Source organism: Apium graveolens, chromosome 2 (assembly GCF_009905375.1).
Source record: "Apium graveolens cultivar Ventura chromosome 2, ASM990537v1, whole genome shotgun sequence".
Taxonomy (NCBI): domain Eukaryota; kingdom Viridiplantae; phylum Streptophyta; class Magnoliopsida; order Apiales; family Apiaceae; genus Apium; species Apium graveolens.
Window position 1 is genome coordinate 23001169 of NC_133648.1, and position 12509 is coordinate 23013677.

Sequence of the window (12509 nt, forward strand, 5' to 3'; positions counted from 1 at the left end):
ATTTTTAAAATGATTTTTTCGACGATCCAACCGTACGGATGTTAAGATATATCAATTTTAGTCATATGAAAAAATTATAAAAAAATACGAACTTCATCTTGAATGTCAGGATTAGAAAAATCCGGTAAAAGTACCCCTCCCGACAACGAGACTCGTTCCCGATTTACAAGATTAATTTTTAAAATGATTTTTTCGACGATCCAACCGTACGGATGTTAAGATATATCAATTTTAGTCATATGAAAAAATTATTAAAAAATTTGAACTTCATCTTGCATGTCAGGATTAGAAAAATCCGGTAAAAGTACCTCTCCCGACAACGAGACTCGTTCCCGATTTACAACATTAATTTTTAAAATGATTTTTTCGACGATCCAACCGTACGGATGTTAAGATATATCAATTTTAGTCATATGAAAAAATTATAAAAAAATACGAACTTCATCTTGCATGTCAGGATTAGAAAAATCCGGTAAAAGTATCACTCCCCACAACGAGACTCGTTCCCGATTTACTAGATTAATTTTTAAATTGATTTTTTCGACGATCCAACCGTACGGATGTTAAGATATATCAATTTTGGTCATATGAAAAAATTATTAAAAAATACGAACTTCATCTTGCATGTCAGGATTAGAAAAATCCGGTAAAAGTACCCCTCCCGACAACGAGACTCGTTTCCGATTTACAAGATTAATTTTTAAAATAATTTTTTCAAATTTATCAAATTTATCAAATTTAGTCATATGAAAAAAATATAAAAATAATAAAAATATTTTGACACTAATCATTATAAAAATAAATAAATAATTTGAAATTGAAACTAATTTTGATTTTATTCTTAATCATTTCCCCCCTTCACAAAATTTTGTTTCCCCCCTTTACTTCTAAATCTGATAAAATATCTCCCCCTTTTACTTTCAATCTCAGACCTCATCTTACTTATATCTTCATCTCTCCGATTAGGTCTCCAGCTTGAGTCTCCAGCTTTATTCTTGATTGATAATTTTTCATTCCGTCTTGGTTAATTCTTTCTCTCTCTCCCTCTCCCTCTTCTCTCTCTTCAATTGAAACAAAGTGGTTTAGGGATGCCTCTTACTTGATTATTCACCGGGTTTAGTTCCATTTTTTTGGATTCACAATCCAATGTATAGATGAGATGCTCCGTATTTTGTAGGGCTTGACAACTCAATCTGTTCGCTCTAACTCTAAACCATGTCTCAACATTTCCCCCAAATTTAATAAACAAAACCCTAGCTGCTTCTTCTACTCCCTTTTTCAATTCCTCTGCTCTCCGTAAATCATTTACATCTCTCTCTGTTTCTTCTCGCTCCTCTCGTAGCTTAATCGTCAAGGCTGTAAGTTTTTCTTATTTTTATATATTTATTACATTTGTGATTGTTGTAGTTTATAGTTGACCATACAAGTGTTGGTGTTAATTAATTGGGCAGATTTATGTTTAATTTTTTTTCTGATTTGTGTGTTGTTTAGAGTGAGCTTCCTCTGGTTGGAAATGTAGCTCCGGATTTCGGAGATGAAGCTGTTTTCAATCAGGAATTCGTCAATGTAAGTAACTAGATATAAGAGTTTTTGTACCATTTACAAATTTTCGGTGAAGTCAGGTCAGGTTTGTAGAGAAGGATTTTGTTTATGTGAAGTCAGGTCAGGTTTGACTAATTTTGGATTGAACTCTTGGTTGTTAGGTATGAGTGATTTTTGATTGAACTCTTGGTGGTGGCAGACATTATCACCCTTATTTATGTGTTTGTTTTGATGCACACAGACGGTACAGCTCTATATATTTAATCCCTTCTTCAGGTTTGTTTTGTACCATTTTGTTATCTTCTAATTTAATACTCACCTCACTGGCTTATATTGGTTTTTTTGCAGAAGTACACACAGCTCTATCAGCAGCATTATACTCGGATAAGAATGCTCCCCTTCTTGTCAGAACCAATTTAATATTGCAACTCTTCCTTATCTTCATTATACAGAGAACTCTGTCATATTAGAGAAAAAGCATTAGCCTCCAAGTCAAATTAGCTCTCTGCAACAATATTTTACCACACTTTCTTAAAGGTTTCATGTTCTTTCTTGTTTTTTTTACTTCTATCTCCTAATTGTTTATCTTCTCTGCCCTCATTTTTTCATTCACCCTGTTGCAATTATGTTAGTCACACATGTTTTCCTGCTTATTACATAAATGACAACAAACAACTTAGGTAGTACAAATGCTCCAACCCAGTTGTAAATTATTGCAACTTATATGTTATTTTGAAAAAAGATGTTAGCTGGTAATATACATTTGGGGCTGAAAATAAATGCAGTATTAAAAAATATTATATCATTTCCATGGATGAAACAAATACATATGCTGGTGGTAGCTGTTTATTCCGAAATTGAAATATGAAATTTGTCTAACTTTACATTTCTTTCCTAAGTTTCACAATAGTCTAACTTTATTGTTTATGTAATATATCATTTTTCAATTTTAATTTTAGGTGATAAGGACATGGGGTGTTTAAAACAAAATGCATAAGATGTTCGTGAAGTAAGTTCATTTTCTGGCATTAAACAGGAATTTTTCAAATTTCTTTTTATTGTTTGTCCTATAGTTGGTACTAAATGCTCAGATTCGTGCGATAGCTAACTTCTTTTTGCTCATTTGCAGGCTCGTGACTATTTATCTAAGTTGGGTGATCTGAGCCAGACTCAAATATTTGCAAGAATTGAGAACATAAAAGTGAGTTAAAAATATTGATGCCAGTTCTATACAATTATCTAGTATATTGATTATTGATTTTTTTCCTCCTGTAGTTTTGCTAAATAGGGATCTCTACATTATTTTCTTTCTGATTTAGGGTTTGACTCATTTTGATGAAATCCTGCAAGAGGCATATAGTGTTATCCTTTCCCGTGGAAATCTCAGTATAGACCTTCCATCTGAGAAGGTCACTTCTCAGAGTAATAATTTATATGATACTAAAATTAAATTTAGATTAGCTTCATTCAGGGTGAAGACACATGTACCGATAATTGCCCACATCACACACACAGTATACAAGCCAATGGAGGTAATCCTTTATCAAAACTTCTTATTGTTGGACTTATAGAAGCTGAGGGTGATAGATGGGTTAAACAGAGGAAAATCCTCAGTCTTGCCTTTCATATGGAGAAGTTAAAGGTCATTCCTCATACTAATTGTCATGTTCATCTTCATATTACATAGATGTACTTAGTTTTAGCCTTGTTGGTATAAGACCATAAAGATTATTTAGTATTGTAAGTCTGTAAAAACTATGCATGTACCGAAATTGTCGGGTATTAATTTTTTATGTTTGGAAACAGAATCTGTTGCCAGCCTTTTACATGGAGTTCTTTTGAGATCATGCACATATGAGAAGATATGGTTTCTGTACAGGAGCAATGTGAGCTGGAGCTGGATGTATGACCTAATTTACAAACTTTAACAAGTGATTGCAAGCTGCACCATCAGTGTGCATACCTGGCATGAGGTCATTTACTCATGTTATCCTGCCTTGATCAAAATTGATAAAGAATTCTCTTAATCTTTGGAGAAAGCAAGGGAAGATTTTTTATACTAAATAGTTTTGTATCCCGATTAATATTGGTATAATTTTTTAGTTATAGTTGTAACTTTTGTTGATGACTTTTGTATATTTAATATTAGTTTCAATTGTAAAATAACTATTGTATTACGACAAATACAATTTTATTTATAAATTATTGGTTTCTTTTATTTTTTATAATGTGCTTAATCTTGTAAACAATTAGGTAAAAGTCACTCAAAAATGATTAAAACCGTTGTATGTCTCATTGCACAAAAAGATTTTTGCAAATAAACAGTTGTATGTGATAATATGGGATAATTGTTTTTGAGTAAACATATGGTTGAATAATTAACTGGACAATACTTTAAGAAGGAAACCATTGTTTGAGGAAGACTATAACAAATCTTTGATAAATATAGAAACTGTTATCTGACAAACTTGCTAGTAAATGGTTGTCTGTAACAAAGTAGAATAAAGGTTTTATTTATAAAATTGTTGTTGTTAAGTTTTCAAAAAACTGTTTATATTATATTAACCGTTGTCCCTTCTATTTTTTAAGTAGTGCAAACTATTGTTGAACAATTATCGAGACAATATTTCAATAGAGAAACCGTTGTTTGAAGAGGACTGTGACAAGGGTTTAAAAAATTAAAAACTGTTGTTTGACAAGCCTGCTAGAAAACCATTGTGTATATTATACTAGAATAAAGGTTTTATTCATAAAACTGTTGTTGTTAAGTTTTTAGACAATGGTCATGTTAAACCACCCGTTGTCTCTTTTGTATTATAACATGTGTTATAAAACTGTTATGAAGTCTTCTTCTAACAAGTGTATAAACAACTGTTGTCTGGTATTCGATCACACGAGTGTTGGATAGACAACGGAAACTCTACGTGTCACACAACGGCAACAAACAGTTGTATGATTGCAAATATGTTGTAGTGATTGAATTCTTTCCTACTAAATTTCAGGTCAAAGATCTCAAAACGGGGGTGACTCTACTGCAAGGGGAAAATAAGAATGATGCATATTATGCATTGAATCCTATCCTTCCGCAAATAAACATCACAAAATTGTCACAAATTGCATCATGACACAACCGTCTTGGTCATCCATCCTTCTCTGTTCTTAGGTCAACTTTACTTTCCAATAAATTAGTGGAACATATTCCTTCAAATTTTAATTTTTCCTGTAATGCATGCCTTTGTAATAAAAGCCATAAGCTACCATTTGGTACTTCTTCTTTAACTAGTTCCAGGCCTCTTGAATTAATTTATACTGATGTATGGGGACCTACAACTGCTTCTATTGATAATTACAAATATTATATTTTATTTGTTGATCATTTTACCAAATATATTTGGCTTTACCCTCTTAAACAAAAATTTGATGTCAGACAAGTGTTCTTGCAATTTAAAAATGTCATGGAAAAATTCTTTCAGCTGCCAATTATCTCAGTTTACTCAGATAACGGGGGGGGGGGGAATATGTTGCTCTTCGAAATATTTTTACTTCCCTTGGGATATCTCATTTTACTACACCAGCACACACACACCTGAGCATAATGGACATGCTGAGCGTCGTCATTGCCATATTGTGGAAACTGGTTTGACTTTACTTCATCATGCTTCTTTACCACTACATTTTTGGTCTCATGCTTTTCTTGCGGCTGTTTATTTAATCAACAGGATGCCCCTTAAGTCGCATAATTTTTGCAGCTCATTTGAGAACCTTTTTGGTCGACCACCTAATTATAATCGACTTAAAGTGTTCGGATGTTTATGTTACCCCAGGTTGCGTACATATGCACCTTCCAAAATTCATCCAAATTCCACTCATTGCTTATTCCTGGGCTACTCTCCTGACAAGTCAGCTTACAAATATTTTGATACTAAAACTAATCGGCTTTATTTTTCTAGGCATGTTCGTTTTGTTGAAAACATTTTTCCAATGTAAAATACATCAACATGTTCTTCTCTTGCAGCGACTAATTCCACCAGAGATCTCTTGGCTGCCAGTACATTAACAGATAACCAATATTCTTATACACCTCCACCTCATATTGAGAATTCAATGCTTCCACCATCTTCTCCGAATTCTCCAATAACATTTTCTGACCCTAACAATGATGTCCCCTCTCCGATAACTCAGCGCTCCACACCAACCTCCCCAGTTATAATATCTGAACCTTCATCAGATATACACTCTTCTAATACTCCTACTCCAGCTTTGCACCAACAAGATAGTCCTAAACCGACTCGACTTAGAAGGCCAAACTCTCGTTATTTCAACAACTCATTTATCAATTACACCACATCTCACCCAATGCCAACATCACTTGAACCAACCTGTATCTCTCAAGCATTAAAAGACCCTAAATGGCGCCTTGCTATGTCCTCTGAGTTTGACGCGCTAATTCGTAATGGTACTTGGGATCTTGTGTCATACAACAATCAGAATGTTGTTGCCTCTAAATGGGTATTTTGAATTAAAAGAAATCCAGATGGATCTGTGCAGAAGTTTAAAGCAAGGTTAGTTGCGAAAGGATTCCAACAGAGACCTGGGGTTGATTATTCCGAAACTTTCAGTTCAGTTACAATACCTGCCACAGTTCGTATTATTCTCAGCATTGCATTATCTCGTGGTTGGGATCTCCGGCAACTTGATATAAACAATGCGTTTCTAAATGGCACGCTTGAAGATGAAGTTTACATGTTACAACCTCCTGGGTTTATTCACACTTCTTATCCACATCATATATGTCGATTGCGCAAGGCAATATACGGCCTCAAACAAGCATCTCGTGCTTGGTACAAAGAACTTAAAAGTTTCTTGCTCGAAATTGGCTTCCGGAATTCCATAGCTGATGCATCTCTCTTTATATACTCCTTGAATGGTACAACAATTTTTCTCCTTGTGTATGTGGATGATATTGTGATTACGGAGAACAATTCATCATTCATTAACAACTTTATTCAGCAGCTGGATAAAAAATTCTCTCTGAAAGATCTTGGAACTCTCAACAACTTTCTCGGAGTTGAAGTCATTTCCACAAATGATGGCATATTTTTATCTCAGGCCAGACATATATCTGATCTTCTCTCTCAACACCAAATGGCCGGTGCAAAAGAAACCACAACGCCCATGTGTTCTTCTGCCACTCTTGTTCACTGTGATGGTACTGCATCTGTCGACCCAACACCATATCGTCAGCTTGTAGGTGGACTACAATACCTTTCAATCACACGTCCAGATGTCAGCTATGCTGTCAACAGATTATCACAATTCATGCATACTCCAACTGAAACGCACTGGAGTGCTCTGAAACGTGTGCTTCGCTATCTAAAAGGTACCATTCACTATGGTCTTTACCTGCATAAAAACTCCAGTCTTAATTTAAGTGCTTTTAGTGATTCCGATTGGGGGGAGAACGGGACACTGGAAGGTCTACTACTGGCTATATACTTTATTTAGGAGCCAATCCAATCTCTTGGAAGTCATCTAAACAAAAATCTGTTTCTCGTTCATCATCAGAGGCTGAATATAAAGCCATTGCAAATGCTGCTTCTGAAATCTTATGGATCAGAAACTTACTCAAGGAATTAAATGTTTCCCTCAAATCTCCTCCTACCATCTATTGCGATAACACAGGAGCTACGTACTTAAGCTCCAATCCAGTTTTTCATTCCCGCATGAAACATATTTCACTGGATTATCATTTTGTTCGTGAACGGGTAGCAGATGGAACTCTTAAAGTGAATCATGTGAATACAAAAGATCAATGGGATGACATTCTTACTAAGCCTCTTCCTCGTCAAGGTTTTACTTTCATACGATCCAAGCTTAAAGTCACCAATGGAGCCTCCATCTTGAGGGGGCGTAACAGTTGAATATCCGCAAACTACATTAACAAAGACTAGGTCTAAACTATTGGCCTGTATTGTAGCTATTAGATGTATATCCAAGTTGTTGTAACGCAAATATTCTTATCAGATAAATACTACCCACGTCTGTAGGATCAGATATAGCAATACTAGATTTAATTATAATCTGTAAAATTCTATCTTACTTCTCCTGGCCTATTTAAATTGGCTGACACACTCAATATACAAAAAGCAAATTATTTACATGAGATAGTATCTCCTATCTTTTCCTGTTAGTCCAGACATTATCACCAGTTTAAAATTTTATCAGACCCTTAAATGGTTTCTAGACAATAGATTCTTAACTAAAGAAACAACTGACCTGACCTGTTGAGATAAACAGTGTCTATATATTAATGAACATCAACTACAGTCTAAGATCGAGTTGTCATGTTGAGAATTAGAATAAGTTAATCTTTGTTTGGAATTAGCTAATTATATTCGAAACAGAGTAGACTACACAAAACGTGCGCAGGTGAGAGCTAACCTGGCATATACAAGTTGAAATAGTTTATATCTGTCTCCAACTTTTTACTCTGCTGGCCCCATGGGATGGGATCGATGGATTGTTCACTCTTCTCTCAGGGTGCTGAAATATGTTGAACGGAAATGCCAACGAAAATAAACAAGAACAAAAATAAGGATCTGTTGTCAGGTCCTTCATTGACAGTTTGTTTTGACAAGTCATAAGCACCGAGGATTGTCTACAGTTAATCTGACCATACTAAACGAGAAATTAATATGGAATTTGATGCTTATAATTCTAAATTAGACCAAATTTGATGTCCAAAGATATAGATGGCTGAAGCCAACAGCAAAGGAAATTATACGGAAATATACATTGTGTCTACAAATTATTGCTTATATAAAGTACACAAGGTAATAATGCCTAAACAATGTGTGCTTCTTATCTTAATTTGGAAGTGGTAGTGGACATGTTCATGGTGAATGAGTACTCGAAAGCCATGTTGGAGGCCGATTAGCTGCTGGACTGCCTATTCATGGTGATGTTGCATCTGGAAGTGGTGGTGCGGCTATTTATGTACTTCGTGAACTCGTTAACAGGCATCACGTTGGAGTGCAAAATGGAGGTGCTGGTGGATATGCTCATGGTCCACGGGAAATGAGCAACGCTGGTGGTGAAGTTGCTGGTAGAGTACCTATTCCTCCTGCTCGAGAATTCCGGAGCTATAATCATAATGGCGCTGGATTTGAAGTGAGAGAAAGATTTGTCCCGGATCCTCGAGAAGTGAGTACCGTGAATCCTTATGTTGCTGGATATGGATCAACTGCTTCTGGACTTACGTAGAAGATTGATTCATCATCCTCGACTTCTCCAGAACAACAATATTGGAATTGGAGTTCCGGTTCCTATTGTACCTTTTCCTATTGTAAGCATAAATGGAGTTGGCATTGGCGGATTCGGGACAGTGGGTAAGCTTGTTCCGGTTAATGCACATGGACGTGGATATAGAATGCCAGGTGGGCCTGTTCAGGTTCGTCAGAAAGCTGAAAACATGAATGGAGATGGCCCTTCTGCTGAAGATGTTGATGACAATGGTCAAATTCTTCCGAATGTACCATTTGGTCCGAGAATGGGATGTTGGAGTTTTTAATCTAAACATAGTTAGTATTTTTAATTAGCTACATTTTAGTCATTATCATCACTTTGTCGTGGTAATATGGCAGCACAGTCATTTTTAGGAGATTTGATTTGGTATCAAATGTGTGGAGTGAAATAAGGAGTCTGTTAGCTGCAGTGTGCGAAAATTTAGCATTCATTTGGGACTGAGACTCGCTTATATATTTTGCATTGCATCTTATTTCTCTGTATCTCTTTATATGAAAGTTCTGCAGTTTTCTCTATCATATAATTTGTTCATCTCTCAAGTATATCTTATTTGTATTAAAGGGCTGTTTTGCTGGTCAGATTCATCACGTTGTATCAGAGCAGTAGAACCTGGAGACACCTGCTGTTGTTGCTGGTATGGAGCCTACGACCAAACAGAAGGAGAGTTCGTTCGGATTAAGTTACCCGATGTTAACAAAGACCAACTATGCAGCCTGGGCACTCAAAATGAAAGTGTTCATGCAAGCCCATGGTGTGTGGAAAGCCATTGAACCCAAAGTGACTAAAGATGGAAAAGAGACTGGATGATAAGCGCGCTTTAGCAATTATTTATCAGGGAATTTCAGAAGAACAACTTATGTCTATAGCTGAGAAGGGGAGAACAAAGGAGGCATGGGACGCTCTAAAAACTTTAAGTTTAGGAGCAGACAAGGTCAAAGCAGCACGTGCACAGACTCTCAAGAGTGAATTTGAGGCCCTAAAAATGAAGGAAACAGAACCATTAGATGATTTTTACATGAGGTTAAACAGCTTGGTGACAAACATAAGATCATTGGGAGAGACGAAGAATGAAGCGTATGTTGTGAAGAAGCTGTTGAGGGCTATTCCTTCCAAGTTTTTACAAATTACTTCTGCAATAGAGCAATTTGGGAACTTGGAGGAGATGTCGTTAGAAGAGGTCGTGGGGTCACTCAAGGCACATGAAGAGAGGCTTCGTGGTCATCCTGAAATGAACCAGGGACAACTTTTGTTGACAGAAGAGGATTGGAAAAAGAAAGAGAGAGTCGATGGTCAATTGTTGATGACACGAGAGGAGTGGCTGAAGAAAACCAACAAGGAGGGCACTCGACGGAACATTGAGTTTAGGGGAAATCGAGGAAGTAGAGATCGAAGCAAACTAAGGTGCTTTAATTGCCAGACCTACGGTCACTTTGCGTATGAGTGCCGTAAGCCTCGAAGAGATGTGAGAGATGTACAGAAAGAAAGTAATTTGTCCAAGATTGAAGAAGAAGAGCCTGCACTTTTGTTGGCAAAGTGTGGAAGTTTTGAAGACAAAGTGGTTATGCTCAATGAAGAGAGAATGACACCATAGTTTAGGGGGACGGATGAACAGCGAGAGTCACAAGTCTGGTACCTCGACAATGGTGCTAGCAACCATATGACAGGACAATGGGGAAAGTTTAGAGATCTTGATGAAAGCATGACAGGATTGGTGAAATTTGGAGACGGCTTTACAGTTGACATAAAAGGAAAGGGAACAGTGGTGTTTAAATGTAAAAATGGCGAAGAGAAATTACTCCGAGACGTCTACTTTATTCCAATGCTACACAACAACATAGTGAGTTTGGGTCAAATGTCTGAGGACGGAAATAAAGTGATTCTCGAAGGAGAATATTTGTGGGTCTATGATGAAATAGGAAGATTGTTGATGCGTGTGAGAAGGTCTCCAAATAGGCTGTACAAGATAAGTTTGGAAGAGAGTGCACCAATGTGTTTACTAACTAAAGCTGAAGAAACAACTTGGTTGTGGCATACAAGAATGGGACATGTGAATTTTCAGGCGCTAACACGTATGTCAAAGGGAAAAATGGCGTATGGCTTACCAGATCTCGTGCAACCGAAGAAAACATGTGAAGGGTGCCTAATGTCAAAGCAGGCAAGAAAGCCATTTCCAAGTCAGACTGATTCTCATTCTAAAAAACCATTGGAGCTGATACACGGGGACATATGTGGGCCAATTTCACCTCCAACGCCGGCTGGTAATCGGTATTTTCTTCTGCTGGTTGATGATTTTACACGGAAAATGTGGGTTTATATGTTGAAAGAAAAGAATGAGGCTTTAATTTTTTTTAAATTTTTTTTTAAAATTTAAAAATTTTGTTGAGAAATAAGTGAATGGTGAATTTAAGGTGCTTAGGACCGATAGAGGGGGGGAATTCTGTTCGCGTGAGTTTATAAACTATTGTGAAAAGGCTGGTATAGTGAGACACTTTACCGCTCCATACACCCCACAACAAAATGGGGTGGTAGAGCGTCGGAACCGAACAGTGGTGGCAATGACCAGAAGCTTGTTTAAGGGTACAAAAATGCATGCATATATGTGGGGAGAGGCAGTCCGCCAATCTGTTTATTTACTCAACCGTCTGCCCACGAGAGCATTATCAGACATGACATCCTATGAAGCTTGGAGAGGTAAAAAACCTGATCTCAAACATATTCGTTTATTCGGTTGTGTGGCATATATGAAAGTTCCCCAGGTACATGTAAAAAAACTGGATGATAGGAGCATGGCAGTCGTTTATTTGGGAAAAGAGCCCGGAACTAAAGTAAGTCGGTTGTATGATCCAGGTGGTGGGCGTTTACATGTAAGTAGAGATGTGATTTATCAAGAAGACAAAGTCTGGCCATGGAATGAACAGGGTGCACAAGGTGGTGAAGTAACATTCCCAAGTTCGTATATTACTGTGACAACTGTTGATGGAAAAAATGAGAGTACATAAAATATAACAGATTCAGTTGATAAAACATATACTCCAGTGCACACAGAAGCTTACACTCCAGTGCACACACTTGTGTCGAGTCAACAAAGTTCGTTTGGAAATGTGTCTGCGGATGGAGAAAACTCAAGTCCAACACTGTCAGATGCAAGCAGTGAACCAAGAAAATTTAGGCTGTTGGATGATATCTACAATGAAACTAAGGAGGTTGAAATTGACGAGGAGATGCTTATGTTGTCAGTAGAAGAACCAACTTCATATAGCCAGGCTGCTAAAGAGAAAGAATGGAGAGACGCCATGGAAACAGAGTTGAATTCGATCGAAAAAAATAAAATATGGGTGTTAAGTGATTTACCAGAAGGTCACAAAGCTATAGGGCTGAAGTGGGTCTATAAAATAAAGAAAGACATGGATGGAAACATAATCAAGCATAAAGCTCGATTGGTAGTTGAAGGGTTTTTAGCACATAAACACAGCGAAAATGTAAATTTAAATCTTAAAAAAACCGAAACCCTCCGCAGGATCCATGCGAAAAATAATATTTAATTCGTAGTTCAGTATGTTTACCTTAAGAAGCTTTACGTTAATGGAAAGATGGAGGTCTTTAATGGCGATCCAAAAATGATGAACGGAGATCCTTAGCAGCTGCTCCTCAAGTGTGAAACA

The 12509-nt window shown here is 36.7% G+C and overlaps 1 protein-coding gene and 1 long non-coding RNA gene across 3 annotated transcripts; both read left to right on the forward strand.

The window, feature by feature from the left end:
* The first annotated feature begins 1674 nt into the window (after positions 1-1674).
* On the forward strand, positions 1675-3437 carry LOC141705862 (uncharacterized). 2 transcript variants are annotated; one of them, XR_012568511.1, is made up of 5 exons: positions 1675-1786; positions 1891-2079; positions 2502-2551; positions 2672-2743; positions 3349-3437. It is a non-coding gene; the product is annotated as an uncharacterized LOC141705862 (long non-coding RNA). The 2 variants fall into 2 exon arrangements; XR_012568512.1 differs by having other exon boundaries at positions 1715-1818.
* A 6197-nt stretch (positions 3438-9634) lies between these two features.
* On the forward strand, positions 9635-10438 carry LOC141686579 (uncharacterized). Its single transcript, XM_074491606.1, has one exon. It carries the CDS (start codon positions 9635-9637, stop codon positions 10436-10438), a length of 804 nt encoding a protein of 267 aa, XP_074347707.1.
* Positions 10439-12509: the final 2071 nt, after the last annotated feature.